Genomic DNA, 21,679 nt, shown 5'->3' on the forward strand with positions numbered 1-21,679 from the left:
CATCAGGTCGATTGTAATTACGGCCAGACTGTATCATTCTGAAATTTACATGGAGTGGAACAAGATACAGCGAATCTTATTCACCAGCCGACATTCACTCCGTCACGTTGCAGATGAAATGAAATCGGTTTGAAAGTACGAGCCGTCATCGGATCTTGCTTACCTGGGAGTAGTAGGTCGATTCCCGCTCTTGATGTAGGTTCGTCTTGCAACGATGCAGCGAGTGTCGGCCTCAAAGTGGATTATTGCCTCGAATAAAGTAATCACGTGAGAAGGTATTACGAGACGTCATGAACTTCTATCATTACAACAGTTCTATTACAGTATACCACTCCCATGATCTCGTCCTTCCCCGGATTACCGAGGTTCATCAATCTCCAGCAAGAGGAAGCGCCTGCTTTACTCCATGTAAACGTTATTTTTGTGCGTGTATGCATATACTCCATCTCTCATGCGGCTTGCTTAGTGCTATATTGGCGAGTAAGACGTCTCGAGTCACAGCGCCCGCCCGCTCTCTTATTCTCACCCGCTGAATTTTCCTTGGACTCATCATCCCCGTTGCCCATGAACTATTAGGCCGCTCCAAAATGCACCGGTCATGCATCTGCATTTGAGCTCCTTAACGACCTGCCATGACAATGCAAGGCTACCCTCTACTTGGCCATGACATCGACGTAACGCCCACCTTTCTTCTTGCCTTTGGCGCCAGCGCCCTTGCGTGGTACTGCTGCCCCGAGGAGATCATCAATACTGCTGGCGTTGCTCATACTTGTGGCGGGCCTACTGGGCGGTGCAGATGGCGGTCCACCAGCCACACTGCTCGCGTTCGAGACCGTGCGCACCATAGACGGTGGCAAAGCCGATGCTGGGCCAGACAGGTTCGGTGATGAAGCAGCGCTCACTGGCGGCGTGGGTCTCAGTGGCGGCGCAGAGTTCGAGGTGCCTGGTGGTGGGGGTGTTCCAGCACCGGCCGGTCGAGGAGTCCCCCGGGGAGGCGGGGGTGTAGCAGACTTCGGGGCGCTCTCTTCCGCGCCGGCGGCCTTGTTAACCCAGCGCTTCTGGTCAGGATCATAAACAAAGCTGGACTTCTCTCCAAGCTTGGCACGAATCGGTTTGTTGGGTGAATTCTCCAGCGATTCCTTCTTCGCGCCGCCGCCGCCAAACCATGAGGTCAAACCCCATCCCTTCTTGGACTTGGCCGCTTTCTCAGCTTCGGCTCGTTTGGCTGGGCTTTTGTCAGTAATTGAAGACTCGCCAGAGTAAAGACCGCGCCGGGCGCACTCACCTTCCTCTTCCGCGACCTTGCGGAACATCTCCTCGTTCTCCTTGTCCTTCTCCGACTTGGACTTCTCAGCTGGTGTCATCGAGGCCATAGAGGGGAAGCCGTCATCATCGTCGTCCATGAAACTCTTTTTCTTTGGCTTGGGCTCATCTGCGTCTTCCCTGTTGTCATTATCTGTATCTGGGTGTGGTAGATACGATGGAGGCTCGAAGCCCTGCGGTTGGTATGAAGGAGGTTCATAGCCGCCACTCGATCCTTGATGCTCAGTCTCAGCTGGCTCTTGTCCCACTGAGTTCATGGATGGTGGTTCGTAACCGTAGGATGGGGGCTGATATCCCATTGAAGGCTCGTGCATGCCATCATTGCTAGTCGCGGTGTGCTCAGCGGCAGGAGCAGCAGGGGTGTACTGTGACAAATTGTTTACTGCTGGTGCTGAAGGCGCGTATGGTGACGATTCTTGGGAAAAGGATGGATAAGGTGAGAAGCCCGGAGTCGTTGGGACGGAATTGCGTGACAGCGAAGGGGCTGAAGACGCCGTGCTGATACCCGGTCGAGCTGGCTGGTAAGGAGACTGGCTGGAAATCCCGAGGCCCGGATCAGGAAGATGCTGTGCTGGTGTGGATGCGTGGTTAGGGGTGTATGCGTTTGCGTGGCCTGCTTGAACATCAGACGACGGTCGTCGAGGCTCGTAAGAACCTCGATTATACTCCCCAGACGTCCGCTCCATAGATGAGCGTCCCATTGGTGTATACGACGAGCTGGGTTCGTAGGGAGATGGGGCAGCAGCAGGCTGACCTGAACTAGGCGCATATCGTGACGATGCCCTGGTTAATTGAGGAGACATCGATGGCGCAAGCGGAGCAACTCCAGCTGCAAACCCATTAGGTGATCCAAACATCTCCATGCCCGTAGCATTGGACGCAGACGCCGGCCTACTAATGGTCGGCGTCCCACCGGCGATGCGGCCAAAAGGACCAGACTCCTCACCAAGCTTGGGAGAGCCTTGTCCAGGAGCCTCATTCTCGTCACCGGCTACGAACTTGTTGAAGCGGCTCCACATGGAGTCAGACACTTTGTTCATGCTCGGCTTAGAGATCCAAGAGCCCGAAACCTCTTTGTGAGGGCTTTGAACAATTCTCTGTCGCAGATCCTCAACTGACGCCTCCAATAAGACATGGTGATATGGGGACCTTCTGGTCTGAGCGCTCATATCCTTCGAGATAATGTCGCAGTATTGCATTGCCTTGTCTCTGAAGCCATACTCAGCCAGAGTCATGGCGTGCTGTAGTTTGTAGACCGCAAGATGAGGAACTCCAACCGCATATTGCGGTGCTCCAGAAAGGCTGAGCCCATATTCATACACCTCACTGAGTAGAAGTGCCTCGGTCTCTTTGAAAAATTGTTGGGCCTGTTTCCGGTGATCCGCACCAACGAGCACAAATTGGGCCTGAGGGTCGTCAAGCCCACCGAACACGGTCGCAGCCCTAGAGAACAGGAAGCATATGTGGGCCGCCTCTGCTCTACCATACTCCGAAAGCAGATTCCCAAGCGAGCTAAGAGCCTGGACATCGCCGACACTCCTGTTGCTCAAAATGAGGGTCAAAGTCTCGCGCCACTTCTCAAGACCTTCTACGCCAGCACTTGTTGAATGTGACGTTGATGCAATCAACTGTACCCCTGCCCGGGCGTGTGTAGGCACGAGCTCGTCAACACATTCCGCGTGATTGCCAGACAAAACGGCATAGAGTGCAGCGAGTGATTCGTTATTTCGCCCAGGAAAGTTCACCTCTTTCTTGATGAACTCCTGTGAGACTTTGTGGTAAAGCTCTGGAGAGACGGTATTGGCAATCAGTAGAGCGTGGCCCCATAGGCGTTTGTCTGCAGCGTCCCAGACTGCCTTTTCCCTTTCACCAGCCATGAGAGACTTTTTGAGCTCCTGTACGGTAACCGGGTCCACGGAATCAGACTGAATTTGCGTTGCAGACGCTTCGCCGGAAAAGCTGCCGAAGTTGGCACCAGTAGCGTAGATAGGAGATGAGAGCTTGTCTTGTCCAATTGTCGTGTCGGAGAGGATGTCACGAACGGCCTTTTCCACCACTGGATTACCCTCGAGCACGCCGTCATTTTCGACGAATGCTCTCAATATTTTCCACAACAGCACACGCTCAGTAGCACGCTTGTCCTCGTGTGATAAATGAGGTTGGAGCGTTGAAGTTGGCAGACCCTGCTCGAGCTCTTGAACACCGGCCGTGAGCCAAGCAACAATCTCTTTCTTCTTTGACTTGCCCTTGAGTGGCCCAGGAAACTTGGCAAGACGTTCCTCCAATGGTTGGATGTCCTTGATAGTCTTGATCGTGACCTCCCCAGGGCTGCGAACGATCATTGGAGCAGGTTGATTGACGCCATACCTCGGAACATCAACTGGGAAAGAGGTCACAACCATTCCACCGCTACCCCAGCTTATCAAGGGACAGCCTCTCCATCTCTGTAGAGGATCATGTTCACGACCGTCTGTAGGCGGGATGAGATTTAATTTCTGCGACATGCCTCTAGGTCGTGTGGACACGGCTGGCGTGGGACCTGCTGCCACGCCGTTGGGCGACATCACATTAGCTATCGACGGCGGAGATGGACCATATGCCGAGGAAGGCCGCGGGACCATTTCTGAAGCCTTAATGGGAGACCTCAAACCAGACATGGCTCCAGGTGATCCGGTGTTGGACCTTGGGGGAGGTACGATTCCAGTGACAGGAGCCGGGCCGTACGATATCTTCCGCTTCGGCGCAGACATTATATCTGGGTTATAGGTCGAAGTCATTGCTGGGGATCTCTGCAGGCTGTCTGGTGCAAATTGGCTCTGCTGAAGCTCACGGGTCGGGGCGCTCTGAGCAGCAACCATGCGGGGAGGCCCGCCAACTGCTAGTTGCGCAGATGGATCTTCTTCCTCGACTTCGCGCGTAGGAGGTAAAGATGACATCCTATTTAGCCTGGGTTCGTGCGAGGCCGAATTATTGCGGCTTGAATGAAGCCCACCTTCGCCAGGCCCGGGTCTCTGACGATCATGGCTGACTTCGAAGTTTGCCAATGGACTGGACGTCCTGGGCAGATGAGGCAATACGGTAGGTGGTGTTGCTGCAGGACGTTGGGCAGGGGGCGCAGGGGAGTACCGATTCATCGGAGGAGGTGCTGGGCCGCTTGGCACGGAGCCCTGAGGCGGTGCTGGGGAGTATCGTGACAAGCTCGGGGGAGGCCCGCTTGGATCAGCAACCGGTCCAGTTGGCAGTGCAACATACGGATTTGTTGGCGCGGGTGGTAATAATTTCGGGATATCTGGGGCGGTTGGATGGGTAGGCATCGATAATCCTTGAGGAACTGCAAGTGTAGACGACGGTGGGGGATGCGAGGCTTGGGGAGGCCCACTGAAGCTGGGTTGTGAGGGTGAGGGTTGACTCTTGTTGCTCGTCCGCGAAGCAGGCCGTACTTTATGAGACGAAGGCAGGTCTTCGAAGAAACTGGCTTTGGGTTTGAGTTGTTGTGGACGTTTGGTGTCTAATGGCGCCTGGCCTGGATGAACTGATGACTCCGGTGATATATTCGGCGTGTAACTCTGCACCTGATCAGCAGCTGGGGGCACGGAGCTCTGAGCAGGCACCGGCAGAATCTCTGGCGCAGGAGGTCCCTGGCTATACATGCTTGAGCTTCTTGGAGGGGCTGAGGGTCTGGATACTGGCGCTGGTGACGCACGATGCATCTGTTGTAGACTGGCTCGTTTCTTGGGTTTGACGACTTCCATCGGAAGGTCGTAAGGGGAATGATAACCGCCCTTGGCTTTATCGACGAAGCTCTGTGCCTTGTTGACCGCAGGTGGCCTGACAGTTTGTACGCCAAACGGCGCCGTTGCTGAGTGTTGCAGGGGTGGAGGCTGGACAGCATAAGGATTTGCGGCAGCAGGAGGGGCCAGGGAGACCGGGTTAAGAATCTGCGGTTGTGGCAGTGCAGGTGAAGCGCCCGGGATATACGGATTGGGTGGTTGAGCTGCGCTGGGTTGTGTTGTGTTCGTAGGCAGGTACCTATTGCCAGCATTTGAGGCTGCTGTGGCGGCCGGTTGATTGATGCTCGAAGATGGCTGAGAAGGCTGCGGAATTGGCGTGTCTTCATCCTCGAGGAACCCTTCATCGTCATCGAGAAAGAACGCGGATGGATCCAATGTTTTCTGCTCTGAAGTGCCCGTGACAGGCTCGTCCTCGAGTAGGAAGCCGTCGTCGTCATCACTTGCAAAGGCCTCGGACCACTTTGCAGCGATATCTTCGCCGCGGGGTTCCTGGATTTCTCGGTCCCCAGAATCGGGGGCTCCTACTAGGACCGCTTCCTCTGTCGGATTCGTAGATTCTTGAGAAATAGGTTCGAGCCGCTCTTCGTCTTCCTCTTCCAGTGTATCCTCGACAAGACCACCGACACCTCTAGAGCCGGTCGTGTCGAGGCCGTCGAGCACCTGCATCGTCGACTTCCTTTCTAGCTGACGGGGTGAGAACTCAACAGTCTCTGGCTTGACTTCGCCCGCTGCAACCTGATCGAAAAAGTCATCTCCCTCCCCATCCTGAGAAAATGGGTCTTGCGCGTTACTGGATTCTGGCTGTTCCGTATCTCCGGCTTCTTGGTGATTGATGAGAGGCAGGCCCTCGGCATATCTAGCGTCTGAAGCCTCGTCCTCCGGCGCTTGCAAATCGCCCCCTTGGGTGATGAAACCTGCTTCCCCATCGTCGTCTCCCCAGAAGTTATCCTGTTGCAGCGCATTGTCTGCATGTGACATTGAGCTTTCCTCGTGTTCGTGGGACTCGGACTCCTGCTCTATTTCATGAAGTACATCTTCGGCTTGGTTTGCAGGAAGCGGTTCGACTACTTCGTCCACGTGGTGTTCAGTCTGTGGTACCACGGGAAACGAGTTGGTCCTCTCGTTCGGCGGCATGTACCTGTTGAAAAGATCGGTCTCTGCTCTGGGCAAACTCCACTCGGGTTCATCGTCGTCGATCCAAGTCGGTTCTTGCGAGACGGTGCGCGCGAACGAATCGTTGCTCACATGCTTGGGTGCCGACGAAGGCAGGTTTTGCGGCTCTTGAACCGTTTCGGCCTGAGCTTGGGCGACCTCGTCGGTTTCTGTTGTCTCAACCACATCGGCTGGCGTCTCTTGGTCGTGATGCGCAACAGGCTCCGGTTCTCGGGACAGCGCGTCTTCAGATTCGAGACCATTCTCAAGCTCTGGCTCTCCAAGTCGCACTGGCATATCGGCCTGTGGCTCCGCTGTTTGCTTCCGCGGGCTGCCAGCCTCGTAATTTGGGAACCATTCATCTGCCACTGAGCTCTCACGGGTCCGAGGTATATCAACCACAGGTTCTGGCACCAAGGAAGGTTCGGGTTGCGCGCTGGAAGCAGCTTCGGGCGGCGGGGTGTAAGGTTTGTCCGACTCGAGTGTGTGGGCTCCGGCCGCAACATCCGCAGAGAAATTCGGCATCATGGCTGGATGCCATGCGGCCGTCGGACCATCGGATGACATATTGCTTGACGATTAAATAGGTATCAAAAACTCAAGGCGTAGTGGAGGCAGACACGGCAATCGCGAACAGGGTGTATATGGCGCTGGGAAAGCTTATTGTTGTCAGCATGCGAGCCGAGTTGGAGGCGGATTCGATCACGAATGACGGCCTTGTCGACCCCAAGGTACAAGACACATCGAGTCGATTGCGATATGCTTGATGTGCTACCCTGGTAGAAGGCAAGAAGGAGTGTGACAGAAGATGCATCTTACATGTATAGTACAGTAAATTCAGATACGCTGCAAGCATGCAATCCCTAGAAGCAGTGCTTCATCTTGTGTAAAAGGTTGCCGAGGCACTGGCCAAGTCTATGTAGTTCGTGTCTCGTGATGGCGACAGGGAAGGGATGGGACGGCAGAGTCCACAGTAAAGACAAGAGCGGGCCTCACTTGAAGAGGAGTTGCGGGTAGATAGTTTGAAGAAGAAGAAGAAGCAGAGCAGATGGAGTGGGTAGGGTGCTTCGCAGTACTGCACGGTGCGATCTGGGTGAGGTTGACTTGAAAGCTGGCCTGGACTTTTTGCAGAAACACGCTTGCCACGCTCGCTTGCCTGCCTTGCTCGATACACTTGTGCAAATGCGACCGTGGCTCTCACTTCCTCCGAGCCAGCCAGGGAGCTTACAACATTGACAGGGGGGGAGGGGGGCGTGCAGACCACAGCACCCGGGAACCTATCTTTAGTGTCTAAGGCTACGGCCAAGACCCCTGGAGATGCATACGTAGGTACTGGTTAAGTAATAAGCCATGCACACAGGGAGTGCATTTGTGCTACCATTTGGTCTTGTCACAGGCAGTGACGTCCCGCGGCGTGGTCCCAAAGCTCAGCTGTCCTCTTGTCTGTCACCTGTCCTCGTCTCTGTCGATCGTTGGCCGAATTATTTTGACAGGCACCAACTCATGCACACCATATACGCAGTAATCGATACACCAGCTGTTTGTCCTTCATTGAGTACAGTCTCTAGGCCAGGATCTTCACTTCAAGATCTCTATTCCCCTGCTGGCCGGCGAAGCGAAGAGGATCCGATACCCACATACACAACACACCGCAGCGCAGCACAGCACAGCACGCGCCAGGTCCGCCTCAGATCAGCGACCCTGCAAGTGCAAGTGGACTTCGAGAATGACAGCATCCAGCTCCAGTCTGGGCACGACCACATGAGAGCTAGAGGGCTGCCACTTCACCCGGCCCACGCCCCAAGATAAATCATCTCTGCTCCCGCCCATATTAGGACCCCGAGGCAAGTGGGCTACTCAAACTCGCCTGCCTGCGGGATGCCTTCTCCAACTCCATACCACTCTAAAGAGCCTCCAGATTCGCCTGCCGATGATTCCGACTCCGACCTCGAACTCGAACTTCAAGAGCTTGACCCTCTCCCCGCCGATGAGCCCCGCAATAAGTCAGGGCTTTTAGGACACGATCGCGAAGCTGCTGAACAGAGGGCCCCAAGGATAGCCCTGCGCAACCTTCGTATGGGGAGCCTGCGCCGCAAGGGGAAGTCATCCAGAGGCTATCCTGGCGCTGGTGGAGGCAGAGATAGTGGGCTAGACGACGCAGCCGCCCTGCTAGGAGACGGCGATGGCGACGGCCAGTCCAGCCGTGAGAACTCCGGCGAGGATGCCCCTTTCCTACGAGAGCATGACGACCGCTCCCGCCGTGCCAACGGCCAAAAGAAGCGGCCGAGTTCGTCCAACGGCTTGCGTCTGCCCAGCTTCATGTCGTCCACCGGGTCGCAACGCCATGAGGAAGATGAGCAGGATCAGGAGGAAGACGACCCCTCGGCATCCAGGCTCGTCGCCGTCGGCTCTGCTCAGTCGACTCGTTTCCCGCCGAACCTAGTGTCGAACGCAAAGTACACCGCCTTCACCTTTCTTCCTATTACATTATATAACGAATTCTCATTCTTCTTCAACATGTACTTCTTGCTCGTTGCGCTTTCACAGGCGATACCTGCCTTGAGGATTGGTTACCTTTCGACTTACGTTGCGCCTCTGGCCTTTGTTTTGATGATTACAATGGGAAAAGAGGCATACGATGACATAGAAAGAAGGCGCAGAGACAACGAGGCCAACTCAGAACCATATGCTGTGCTAGCTTTTGACGAACCTGGCCACTCTGCCACTTCAAGCCGCCCAAAGAGAACACTGAAGTCAACGTCCAACCGAAAAGGGCGAAAGGGGAAGATGCCTGAAAGAGACCGGCTTTCCGACATTCAAGAGGAGGAGGAGCAAGCCGAGGGTGCCGGGCTTCGCAGAGAGCCTTCTTCACAGGTCCGCGACATAAGTAAAAAGTCGCGTGACCTGAAGGTTGGTGATGTCTTGAAGCTAGAGAAGGGCCAAAGGGTGCCCGCTGATGTGATCATCCTGAAATGCTTGTCCGGCGATGTCAGTGCAGGAAACGACATTGAAGTGCCTCAGAAGACCGAGCCAGACCTCCTGGGCAGTATTGATGAGTCAGGAGAAAGCAGTGCTGATCCGCCTGCGAGCAGTGAGCCTGAGCAGAGCTCAGGGCCTGGCGGAGAAACTTTCATCAGGACTGATCAATTGGATGGTGAGACTGATTGGAAGCTTCGTATCGCATCACCTCTGTCTCAAAACTTGGCCATCGAGGAGCTGGTCCGTCTGCGGGTTACTGGTGGCAAGCCAGACAAAAAAGTCAACGACTTTGTCGGCACTCTTGAGCTCCTCCCATCAAGACAGGAGGCAATGGGCAACACCGCCAGCGTTCAGGGCGGGGACAATCTGTCAAGCACAGCACCCTTGTCAATAGACAATACTGCGTGGGCAAATACAGTCATTGCGTCCCACGCAACCACATTGGCTGTGATCATCTACACGGGCCCTCAGACCCGGTCCGCTCTTTCGACAGCGCCTTCCAGATCCAAAACTGGACTCCTTGAGTATGAAATCAATTCACTAACTAAGATTCTCTGCGCCTTGACTCTCGGCATCTCGATCATCCTCGTCGCACTAGAAGGGTTTGAGAACGTGCCCGGCAACGTTTGGTATGTCAAGATCATGCGTTTCTTGGTCTTGTTCTCGACGATCGTTCCCATCAGTCTCCGAGTCAACCTTGACATGGGCAAGAGTGTATACTCTTGGTTCATCCAACGTGATCCTGATATGCCGGGTGCCGTGGTTCGAACTAGCACGATTCCAGAAGATTTGGGTCGCATCGAGTATTTGCTGAGCGACAAGACGGGCACCCTGACTCAGAATGAAATGGAAATGAAGAAGATCCACGTAGGAACTGTGTCCTATGCCAACGAGGCAATGGACGAGGTTTCGGCATATGTGAACCAGGGGTTCCAAGCCCCCTTGTCCACAGATCCATCGACTAAAGGCACGCTCATCACACCTTCCTCGACATTCACCGCCACAACCAATGCTGGAGCCACACGTACACGTCGAGAAATTGGCACAAGAGTGCGCGATGTGGTACTGGCATTGGCACTATGCCACAATGTCACTCCTACCACGGACGAGGAAGATGGCAAGATGGTCACAGCATATCAGGCGTCGTCTCCTGACGAGATCGCCATCGTAAAATGGACAGAAGCTGTTGGATTGCGACTTTCCTATCGTGATCGCAAAAGCATGATGCTTGAGTCGTCTGAGACCGGCCGGACGATTGTTCAAGTGCGCATACTCGACGTTTTTCCTTTTACATCCGATGGTAAGAGGATGGGGATTGTCGTTCAATTCTTTGAACGATCAGGGAGCCTTCCAAGTGTCAAGGACGGCGAGATCTGGTTCTACCAAAAAGGCGCAGACACAGTCATGAGTACAATCGTGGCTGCAAACGACTGGCTGGACGAAGAAACCGCCAACATGGCTCGAGAAGGCCTGCGAACACTAGTAGTGGGCCGAAAACGACTCTCGCCCGATGAATACCAGGAGTTTCAGTCCAAGTACCAGGAAGCATCTCTTGCCATTGGTGGCCGTGATACAGGCATGCAGAAAGTTGTCTCGCAGTATCTGGAGCGCGACCTGGAGCTTCTTGGCGTCACAGGTGTGGAGGACAAGCTGCAAAGGGATGTAAAACCATCACTGGAGCTCCTCAGGAACGCGGGCATCAAGATCTGGATGTTGACAGGCGACAAGGTGGAGACAGCTCGTTGCGTCGCTGTGAGTTCCAAGCTCGTCGCACGCGGCCAGTACATCTACACCGTTGCCAAGATGAAGCGCAAAGACCATGCACAAGACCACCTCGACTTTCTTCGGAGCAAGGCAGACTCATGCCTCCTTATCGACGGTGAAAGTCTTGCATTATTCATCACACACTTTCGTACCGAGTTCATCTCCGCGGCCGTCCAACTGCCCACGGTCGTCGCGTGTCGGTGCTCGCCCACACAGAAGGCCGAGGTCGCAAAACTCATCAAGGAATTCACCAAGAAGCGCGTGTGCTGTATTGGTGATGGTGGCAATGATGTGAGCATGATCCAAGCCGCAGACGTCGGTGTGGGTATTGTGGGCAAGGAAGGTCGGCAAGCAAGTCTTGCCGCAGACTTTTCTATCGAGCAGTTCTACCATCTGACCAAGCTCCTTGTATGGCACGGTCGAAACAGCTACAAGAGGAGCGCCAAGCTCGCTCAGTTCGTCATCCACCGTGGCTTGATCATAGCCGTCTGCCAGACCATGTACAGCATTGCCATCAAGTTCGAGCCTGAGGGCTTGTACAAGGATTGGCTCTTGGTCGGATATGCGACCGTGTACACCGCCATGCCGGTCCTGTCCCTCGTCCTGGATAAAGACGTCGACGAGGAGCTGGCCAACCTCTACCCGGAACTGTACAAGGAATTGACCTCCGGTCGGTCTCTTTCGTATCGGACGTTCTTCGTCTGGGTATTCGTATCGATCTATCAGGGCAGCATGATTCAGGGCCTGTCCCAGCTGTTGACTGAGGTCGACGGACCCAAGATGGTCGCGGTCAGCTACACGGTACTGGTGCTGAATGAGTTGCTCATGGTAGCAATTGAAATCACGACGTGGCATCCAGTCATGATCATATGCATCGTCGGGACCTTCCTGATGTTCGTCGGCTCGATTCCGTTCCTGGGCGGCTACTTCGACCTTGCCTTCCTAATAACCTTGTAAGCATTCCTCTGGTCCCTCGATAATTTTTTTCTTCGATGTGACACTGGCTAACCATGCACGTAGGGGTTTCTATTGGCGGGTCCTGGCGATCGGCGCGATCTCGCTCATCCCGCCGTATGCTGGAAAGCTGATCAGGAGAACTATGAAGCCCCCATCGTACCGAAAGGTACAAGGGATTTGATCTGTTTGATATGACTTCGTAGACTTCTTGAACTTACTGCTCTTCCGCTGTTCTTCTTTGTCGTTCTCCGTTGATTGCTGCACGCATAGCTTTGGCGTTTGGTTCACAGCAGTGGGTGTCTCTAGAACGATGGTCTCGTTGTTTTTATTTGTATAGGTCTATTTTGCAGAATGAGACTGCTGGTGAAGTCTATTTGTCCCAATGCAGCAACGCCGAACATGATTATCAGTATTACCCCGTGATTGCTCCCCAGCAGGCCGCCTCTGTTCCACGATCGGCTCGACGACATGACAAGTCCCTATTATTGTTTGAGTACAAGCCAGTCTCTCCAGGCCTCCGGGCTCTTCTCCATGAGCTTGCGGACGAGCCCTCCCACGGGACCCTGTCGCTCAGCTCCATCCGCCCATACCTTACGTCCCACGTATGCGCTGACGAAACCGTCTGGCCCTGATATCATGAGCAGGTGTTTGCCGCTTGCGCCCTTGTCACCACACGCACACTCCCTCATAGTTGTCCCGGACCCGCCCTGGCCCTTCAACCCGTCCTCGCCGGCGTCAGACTCGTGCGTGCTATGCTGGAGCTGCCGCTGCGAGTGAAAATAACACGGCGCCCGCAATACAGACGCGACCAATGCGGTCGGTGGTGGCAGTGTGCGCGTGTACTGGACTGCCCTCGTGACATCTGCGGTGCTGATTGCGCCGCCCTCGTCGTCCGCGACGCACCTAAACTCTAGCTCGTGGCCCCGAGCCCTGTACGCGGCCTGCAAATCCCGCAGCTCCTGCACCACAGGATGACCGAGTCCGTCAAAGTCGCGATCCTCGCGCGGCGCAGACCCGCCGGCGACGGCAGAAGACAATCGCCCCCAGAAACCCTTCACCTCCCCCGGAAGCCGCGGACACCCGGCGCAGTCGGCCCGCGCCCTGTTCGCCCAAATAATCTCCATCGACACCTTCCGCCCCTTGCCCTCCCGCGCGGAGAGCAGTAGGTGCCGCGCCGCCTGCAGCGCGGGCGCGATTCCCGTGCCCCCGGCCAGGAACACCACGCGCTCCCCCGCCGCTCCGAGCCTCGCGTCAACGTCGAAGCCGAGGTGTGGGCCGCGCAGCCAGACCTCATCGCCTGGCCCCAGCCGGGACAAATACGTCGACATCTCGCCGCCATCGTACCTGCGGACGAGGAAGCGCAGGGTCGCCTTGGGGCCGTCACCATCACCGCCGGCGGTGGCGACGGCCGGGGGCAGGGGCGTGTAGTTGCGCGCGATCTGCAGCTGCGGCTGCTTGATCTCGACGGACCACAGGCCGTGGGCCCAGGCCCCCTGGATCAGGGTGGCGTTGGTGGCTTGGTGCGGCGTCGGCGCTGAGATAGTCAGGATGAAAGTGGTGGGTGAGGTCCGCTCTGTGGAGACGACCTTGAAGGGGACGAAGCTCTCGCCGTTGAGGACGCCTTTGGGCGTTCCGCTGCCAACGTCGGTTGTGGCGCTCAAGAGGGCTGCGCCCAATATGGCGATTGTCAAGATGGCTAGTGGTCGGCCAGTTCGTGTCTTTTTCTCATGGTTCTTTGGACTTGCCGTGTTGCGCTTCAACGTGGTGCTTGCGAAGCCTCGTACGGGGCCCCTTGGGCGGGCAGGATAAGATGGAGCGCTGAGTCTCTCCTCTTGGTACTGTGGAGTGGGTGTGGTGGTGTATGTAGATAGTCCGCGAACTGGTTGTCCCAAGCCTGCGCACCGTAGTTGGGGCCGCACGCCTCTAGATAATCTAGTAGACGGGACTACGTCTGCAAGGTTACGTACCCGACATAGCATTGCCGACCTCGTCAGCTTCAGGCTTGCCATGCTTAGAAGCAACGGCTCGACCGCAGCTGCATTGGCAATGTCGTCTAGATGCCGAGGTTGACGGAGAGATCGAAGGTTAGTCAATGGTTGATTCCAGAGCTGCGGTTTTTGGCGACAATCACGTGCGCTACAGCACTGTCTGCTCTTCGGTCAGATACTTTAGGCCTGAAGGAATGAATACGAGAGTGGAACTATGTTTGGCCTTTTCAAGAATTGTGAATACTATGCCTCTGTTAGAAAATAAGTTGGGATTCGAACCTGGCCTCGACGAAAGTTTGAAGTGCTGAAAATTACGTTGCGTATTTTACAGCCTGAGTAGCACCGTCTCCCAAAGTAATGACGTTTTGGATATATTCTATCATCTCTATAATCTCAAAATCTCGCGATTTTGTTTAATACCGCCTCGGAACATGTTTTCGATGACTCGTCCTTGCCCCACTGTCTCTTGTATGATACCCTGAACATGCTTTGGCTCAACCCGACCATACCATATGCCATGTCCAGCCAGAGGATGTTTGTCTCCACTGGCCATTTTCAAGGAAGGTGGCAGATAAATGATGATGTTGCCAGCGAATTTGTGACCCCCAATGTGAGATATAAGCCCAACGCGTGCCGCCAGGGCCGGTTTCTGAACCGGGCCTGTGATGGCTTCGGCGTCACTCGAGGCATCGATCACAACAGGACCACGAAGCACCTCGACTCCCTGGTGAGCTAGCTGAGTCTCAAATTCACTCCTGAGCACCGGGCCCATCACGCCGCAGCGCATGTCTCTCCCTCCATGACCGCAAATAAGAACCAAGATGTCCTCGACGTCCCTCACACCCGGGAGCAGCTGGCCATACATTGGCTTGCGCGTCAACCTGTCGCGATGTATAGGCGACAGACCATCGTGCGCAGAGTGCAGCTTCTCCGGGAGCAAGAAGCCCTTCGCCAGCGCCTCGACACTGTCGAAAGAAACCCTTGGCAGAAAAGGCACATACTTGAAGCTGGGCAGGAGATAGACGGACGTCGAGACAAGCTCCGTCCTCGCGGGGACAGAGGACGCGAAGGATGAGTTGAGTACTGATATGTTGTGAAAAGGCTGTGTAGCGCGGCAGACTTACCGTTAGCAGCGGTTCCCACTCACCTTGGTGGTTCACATGGACTGAACTGCCCGACTCACGTCACTGTAGACACCGCCCCGCCCGAACAACTCCTTTAGATCAGCAGCGAGGTTGTCGCCACTGTTGTCTTCCTCGATCCGCGACGGCCAGTCGTCCTTGCCCGTGCAGATCAGCACCTGCTCGTTGTAATTTGAGATGAGTCCGTTCAGCTTGCCCTTGTGGTCTATCTCGAGCCCGTCTGGCATCGCGGGCGTCGCAGCGCACTCGCATGTTGATGGCGGGCAGGCCGGCACTGTCGTGAAGGCAGGGGCTCTTGACCTCGCGCTGTAGAATCTCTGCAGCGAGTGGGCGAATCGCCGTCTGAAAAGGCGAGACAGGGGCTGGAGCGAGTACAGCGACATTGCAGACTTATAAAGAGATGAGTGCCCTGCGCCTTCGACTTGAAGCGTTCAGATGGTAGTTGTTGAGTGAGCACTTGTCGCTGTGGTTGCCACTGACTGCTCAAGTTAACCCTGGGCTTGCCTGAGCTCGGTCACCGAGGCGCCTCAGGGTTTGCCCCCCCCCCCCAAAGAAAAGATCCAAAGATCATGACGTCCACGATAAACTGCATCTTTACGAGCAACCTGCTCAGGAACCTGAATAGTAAAATGTCGCTCAAGTCATTCGAGGCTGGGATTTCTCCCAAGAGAGGGTCTTCCAGTATTTCATGCCAGGATATTGTATCTCGAAAGATATTACAGTATAGGAATAAAGAGGCCGCAAGATGTAGTCAGTCTTTTTGGACGGAGGAGCACCCGAACGCACAGGCAGCGGAATTCGCTGCGCTTTCATCTGTTTTATTGTTTAAGTTGAAGTTTTAAGACGATCGTTGGATGAATCACTGAAGCGAATATGGGTATAGCTCATGCAAGTCCCGAGCTCTAGCGACTAAGTTGTATATCAGACCGATGAACAACAGTCACCCGAATGATGGATGTTGTAGTACACCGTGCCGCGCCCCTCTTGCATTCCAAGAAGGGGGAAGGCCTAGTACTCTGCAAGTAGTGTTGTCCTTTTCAATTTCTATGGCAGACAAGGGCATTCTAGTACTACCATGTGTCCTTGGTGGGGGCCATTGTTATTTTTAAGGCTCCATAAAACCCGGCATTTTCTCAGAGTCCTGCACTTGCTCAGAAGTGGCTGGGCTTATTTGTGTAGGCCTTGCCAATATGATCACGACCTCATGCCGCCTCGTTTGATTTTATTAGATTACTCGCCCCAAAAACCGCTCCTCAAAATTCCACTACCTCAATCCGACCGAGGCTTCGGTCAGATATCCTGCCACAGTGGATGCACCAAATACGATGGAAATTCGTGAGATCAGACTGGGGCAGGATGTCTGGCATGGTATGGACACATAGTCCTAACCGTCTGACCGAGCTCATAAGGCTGGAAGTGGCGGACTGCGCTTCGTCCGAGTGGTGTGGAGTTTGAAATGGCTGCTTTCCATACTTTTGCAAGGCATTAGAGCAGATCTGATCCCTCAGCCCTGTGTCTCGGGCAGCATCGTGGGTCTCTAAATGATCAAGTTGCGGACCCGCGACAGGCATCTTTCGTCTGTTCATGTCCCAGGGTAGACTCTGCGCTGATTCAGATCCCGACTGCCTCACCAAGGGCCTCATAATGCTTGGGTCACCAACTCGAGGACATCGAAAAAGGCCTCGCGGCTTTGGTCGTCAAACTTGGTGAAGCCCAGACCCACCACGAGTGTCCTTCGGTCATCAGGGTTTCTGAGAGCAAGATGGCTGGCGATTTGAGCGGCGTATAGCTGGCCCACGGTCTCTCTGTCCTGTCCTCCACCACCAAGCAGGGTCTTCGGAGTCAGGTGGAGGGAGGGGAGCGCAGACAGCTCAGCCCTGGGCATGGCCATGTCCACGAGGGCTGGAGACGGGGCAGAAAGCGGCACTTGGACCTGAAAATTATGTTCAGTACATGGAATTTAACGGAGTCTGCTTCGGACCACGGCATACCCATTGCGACAGGCGGCCCTCTTGTGAGATTGTGAGCAGGATCCTGTCGGCGAAGTTGGTGCAAGAGACGTGGGTCTGGACGCCGTTTACTGTCCCGTTTGCCAGTTTCGATGGGGCTGGGAAGGGCTCCTCTCGAATGTCGGTCGATGCTGAAGACGCCATCATGGGCTTGACTTTCCAGGCCTAAGGTAGTGCTTGGGGCAAGCCGGAGATGAGACGTCGGCCTATGCTGACGGAGAAGGCGACGAGATATTGAGACCAAAGGTCGCAGCCGGGAGTGGATATGCGGCGCCCCGCCCCGAAGCTGTCGGCCCGCCCACAAGCCCGGGTCTCGCTGTACTTAGCACGTGCCTAGGTACTGTTCTCCGGCTCGCAGGGGACCCAAAGCTGTGCACCGGTAACTATAGTAATCAAAGTGGGTACCTAAATACACTGGGCATAGATACAAAGGGGAATCTCCCACTGAAAGTTGTCCATGAAGAACTCGAAGCTTATCCCAGATAAGTCATCCCGTAACAGGGTCCAGTAACAGATTACCCTGTAACAGATTATCCCGTGGAAGTTTATCCACGGTGTATACTCCTACAGTTTGCCCACTGAAGGGGGCGGGTTGTACCAAGGCTACGCTGCAGGTGCCAGCTCCACACCATTGGCGCTAACCATAACGACCCCACAAAAAAACAGACCTGGAGCCAGCCTTGAAAGATTTCATCAGAATTTCATGTGAGATGCTCACTGTGAATAGTACAACCGGTGAGAAGTCTTGCATCCAAGCTAGGATTTTTATTCCCACCGGAGCACCATGGCGAAGAAGCACGTGCCGCGGCAAAGAAAACAAAAACACCGGAATCTAGCACGCGACAATCGCCAGGATAGCAAAGACAATGCAGACACTCCAAACACGCAGGAGATCCTCCCTGAGCATGTACAGGAGAAGGAGGCTCGCAAGGCTCGTATGCGTGAGGAGCTGAGGAATCAAGGAGTCAAAGTCAGCAGCAAAAAATCTAAGCGTCTGGATAAGTATATCGAAAACAAGCTCAAGAGAGACGAAAATCGAGAACTCCTGGCCAAGCTCGCTGAGACGAGGGTCGATACCAGTCTTTTTGCGAGCAGTCGCTCGCTAGGCCACAATCGCGAGACAACGCGCGAAGCGCTTTTGAGAGCCCTGAAGGAAACAAAGGCCGGCATTAACACGGATGACAACGAAAAAATTCTGCTCCGGCAACGACGGCCAGCACAGGAGGACAGCCAGAGCGACGACGATGACGATGAGACCCAGGACGAGCACCTTGTCAGGATCTCCGCCTCATTACCGCGACCGACAGCGCCTGCGTCTAAACCTTCAGTAACGGAGGGCGTGGGTTCAGGTCTCAAGCGGCCTCTGGACTTGGGGGAAGATGGACGACCCAAACTTGTGAAACGACAAAAGAGGGGTGGCGTGAAATCTAAAATCCCCATTGCTCAGCAGATTGAACCAGAGAGAATGGAAGTAGAATCCGACGATGAAGCGTGGAATGGCTTCAGTTCTGATGAAGGTGCAGAGGAGTCAGCAAGTGGCAGCGACAGTGAGCAAGAAGACTCGGACGCTGAATCTGAAGATGGGCCGGAAGAGTCAGAATCTAAAGGAAGCAGCGAAAGCGAGAACAGCGACGAAACATCCTCTTCTGATGATGACGATGAAGATGATGACTCTAGCGAAGACTCAGACTCAGACAACAGCGCAGAGCAAAGCAAGCAGAAACAACGCTCTTCAGCTTTCAAGCAGTGGGCCCACCAGCAACGGAACGAGGCCATGGGTTATACGCCTGTGGAATCAGGGACACAGGGCCTCCAAATACCTAAACCAGCCAACTTCACACCCCGGCCGCTTGAGGAGGACCCATTACCCCTCGAGTTGCAGCCAACAAAGAATGTCGACCGAAAGGCTTACAGTGTCACTGTTTCACGGTCTCCCGACATCCAAGAGGCTCGGCTGAAGCTGCCTGTGGTGGCCGAGGAGCAGCGGATTATGGAAGCTGTTCATAATAACGACATTGTTGTTTTGTGCGGTTCCACAGGATCCGGTAAAACTACACAGGTCCCTCAGTTTCTTTTTGAAGCGGGATACGGATCCCGCGACGGCCCAACACCGGGCTTGATCGGTATCACCCAGCCCAGGAGGGTTGCAGCTGTCAGCATGTCAAAACGAGTCGGTCAGGAGCTTGGTGACCACTCTGATAAAGTGGCATACCAGATCCGTTTTGAAGGCACGGTCGATCCAAACACGGCTGTGAAATTCATGACTGACGGTGTGCTTCTCCGAGAAGTGGCTCAAGATATCGCTCTCAGGAAGTACTCAGCCATAATCGTGGATGAGGCTCACGAGCGGAGTGTCAACACCGACATCCTGGTTGGTATGCTCAGCAGGGTAGTCAAGCTGCGAGCAGAACTGTCCCAAGAAGACCCGACAATTAAGCCATTGAAACTGATAATCATGTCCGCTACGCTCCGGATAGAGGATATGACACAGAACCCAACACTGTTCAAAACGCCACCTCCTGTCTTGGAGGTGGAAGGCAGGCAATATCCAGTCACCGTGCACTTCTCGCGGAGGACTCAACACGATTATGTCGAGGAGGCTTTCATGAAGATCAGCAGAGGCCACAGAAAGCTTCCCCCTGGAGCTATTCTTGTCTTCATGACAGGCCAAAATGAGATCACCGAACTTGCGAAGAAACTCAAGAAGGCCTTCACTGGGATGGACTCCGCCGCTGGCCCAAAAGTCAGGCTGCCAGCGAACGTGGCCTCGATAGAGGCAGAAGACATAGATTTTGGTGTCGAGGACGACCGCCACGTACAAGAATATGACGATGGCTTGATTTCTGGCGACGAGGAAGAAGAGGATGATGAGGCTGAATTCGAGATCCCCGAAGAAGAAGGAGAAACAGGCTCAGGCCCCAAGCGGATGCACGTCTTGCCCCTGTACTCGCTCTTGCCCACCAAAGAGCAGATGCGTGTTTTCGAGCCACCGCCAGATGGCTCCCGCTTAGTTATTCTGGCCACAAACGTCGCTGAGACCAGTTTGACCATCCCTGGCGTACGATATGTGTTTGACTGCGGACGATCAAAGGAGAGAAAATACGACTCCTTGACTGGTGTACAGAGTTTTGAGGTTGGTTGGATCAGCAAGGCCAGCGCCAGCCAGAGATCTGGGCGTGCAGGTCGTACAGGACCCGGTCACTGCTACAGACTGTACTCTTCGGCTGTGTACGAAAGGGATTTCCAGGAATTCGCCGAACCAGAATTGTTGCGAATGCCTATCGAAGGTGTGGTTCTCCAGCTCAAAGCCATGAACCTGCAGCATGTGGTCAACTTCCCGTTTCCCACGCCACCAGACAGGCAAAGCCTTCGCAAGGCAGAAAGACTCTTGCACTACCTCTCCGCCGTCAACGATAGCGGACAGGTAACGCAACTTGGAAGAACCATGTCGATTTTCCCCCTTTCGCCACGTTTCTCCCGCATACTTCTTGTCGGCCATCAGTTCGATTGTATCCAGTACACCATTGCATTAGTCGCCGGCCTCTCAGCTGCTGAAGTCTTCCTACAAGAGTCTCACGCCATCCCGCAGCTTGCCACCAAAGAAGACGACGATGAGACCATTCGCACAAACGCGGACGTGATTGCCGAAACTCGCCAAGCTAATGCCCGACGCGCATACAACGCTGTGCATAAGAACTTCTGCTTCCTAGACGACAAAGCCGACGCCATCAAGCTGCTGCAAGTCGTGGGGGAGTTCGCACACGATCCGACTGAGGCGTGGTGCGAGTCGCATTTCGTACGATACAAAACCCTGAAGGAGATCCTGCAGCTAAGGCAGCAAATCGCGGAGCTCCTGCGGACGAACATCGCCTCGTTCGCCGGCCTCTCGTTCCAAGCGAAGCTCCCCGCGCCGTCCATGAAGCAGGTCACCGCCCTGAAGCAGATGGTCGCTGCCGGATTCATCGACCAGGTCGCCATCAGGAACGACAAGGCGCCCACGCCGCTGGATATGGGGCGGAAGCCCAGGAGGGCCATCGACGTGGCATACTTGCCCCTCACGCCTCTCGCCGTGCCGGCGACCGCCGAGCCAAGCGAGAGGGCGGTGTACCTGCATCCGTCTTCACCGATGGCGCACCTCAGCCCGAACGAGTGTCCGGACTATGTCGTATACTCACACCTGCAGAAGGCCTCCGGGGGTCGCACAAGGATGCACACACTCACCGATGTCACGGAGAGGCAGCTTGCGTCGCTCGCCAAGGGGACGCCATTGATCTCGTACGGGAAGCCAATCAAGGAGGTAAAACTTGAGAACACTGAAGGGGGCAAACTGCGCGAGGTGTGGGTTGTGCCCTCTCTGAATGCGGAGGGCAAAGGTGGCTTGGGATGGCCTCTACCTCCGACGAAGGTCGTGCAACGCAGGGTAGCTGGAAACTGGGTCGTGCAGTAAACAACGAACAGCCGAGAAATGTAGCAGAATCAGCTTGTTCGTTGACCAACAGCACGGGCGTAAGGTGATTGCAATGCAGTAGGGATACATCAGGGTTTGGTGGGTTGTCCCAATAGAAGTCATTCTA

General features: G+C 54.9%; 5 protein-coding genes across 5 annotated transcripts; 2 read left to right on the forward strand and 3 right to left on the reverse strand.

Annotated features, from left to right (window-relative positions):
* Positions 1–653: 653 nt before the first annotated feature.
* Positions 654–6,794, reverse strand: J7T55_003496 (COPII coat assembly protein SEC16; the record flags this gene model as incomplete). The annotated part of the gene is made up of 4 exons (XM_053143526.1): positions 654–1,225; positions 1,286–4,490; positions 4,576–4,707; positions 4,764–6,794. The coding sequence occupies 4 exons, from the start codon at positions 6,792–6,794 to the stop codon at positions 654–656; spliced, it is 5,940 nt and encodes a 1,979-aa protein (XP_052993746.1).
* Positions 6,795–8,144: 1,350 nt separating this feature from the next.
* Positions 8,145–12,147, forward strand: J7T55_003497 (uncharacterized protein; the record flags this gene model as incomplete). Its single annotated transcript, XM_053143527.1, has 2 exons — positions 8,145–11,962; positions 12,030–12,147. 2 exons carry the CDS (start codon positions 8,145–8,147, stop codon positions 12,145–12,147), a joined length of 3,936 nt encoding a protein of 1,311 aa, XP_052993747.1.
* Positions 12,148–12,448: 301 nt separating this feature from the next.
* J7T55_003498 (fmi1 protein) lies at positions 12,449–15,479 on the reverse strand (the record flags this gene model as incomplete). Its single annotated transcript, XM_053143528.1, has 4 exons — positions 12,449–13,845; positions 13,934–14,001; positions 14,464–15,056; positions 15,138–15,479. The coding sequence occupies 4 exons, from the start codon at positions 15,477–15,479 to the stop codon at positions 12,449–12,451; spliced, it is 2,400 nt and encodes a 799-aa protein (XP_052993748.1).
* A 1,256-nt stretch (positions 15,480–16,735) lies between these two features.
* Positions 16,736–17,249, reverse strand: J7T55_003499 (uncharacterized protein; the record flags this gene model as incomplete). The annotated part of the gene is made up of 2 exons (XM_053143529.1): positions 16,736–17,029; positions 17,088–17,249. 2 exons carry the CDS (start codon positions 17,247–17,249, stop codon positions 16,736–16,738), a joined length of 456 nt encoding a protein of 151 aa, XP_052993749.1.
* A 640-nt stretch (positions 17,250–17,889) lies between these two features.
* On the forward strand, positions 17,890–21,552 carry J7T55_003500 (uncharacterized protein; the record flags this gene model as incomplete). Its single annotated transcript, XM_053143530.1, has 1 exon — positions 17,890–21,552. The coding sequence occupies one exon, from the start codon at positions 17,890–17,892 to the stop codon at positions 21,550–21,552; it is 3,663 nt and encodes a 1,220-aa protein (XP_052993750.1).
* Positions 21,553–21,679: the final 127 nt, after the last annotated feature.

The sequence above is a fragment of the Diaporthe amygdali genome, assembly GCF_026229845.1.
Source record: "Diaporthe amygdali strain CAA958 chromosome Unknown NODE_14_length_1008325_cov_65_372321, whole genome shotgun sequence".
Taxonomy (NCBI): domain Eukaryota; kingdom Fungi; phylum Ascomycota; class Sordariomycetes; order Diaporthales; family Diaporthaceae; genus Diaporthe; species Diaporthe amygdali.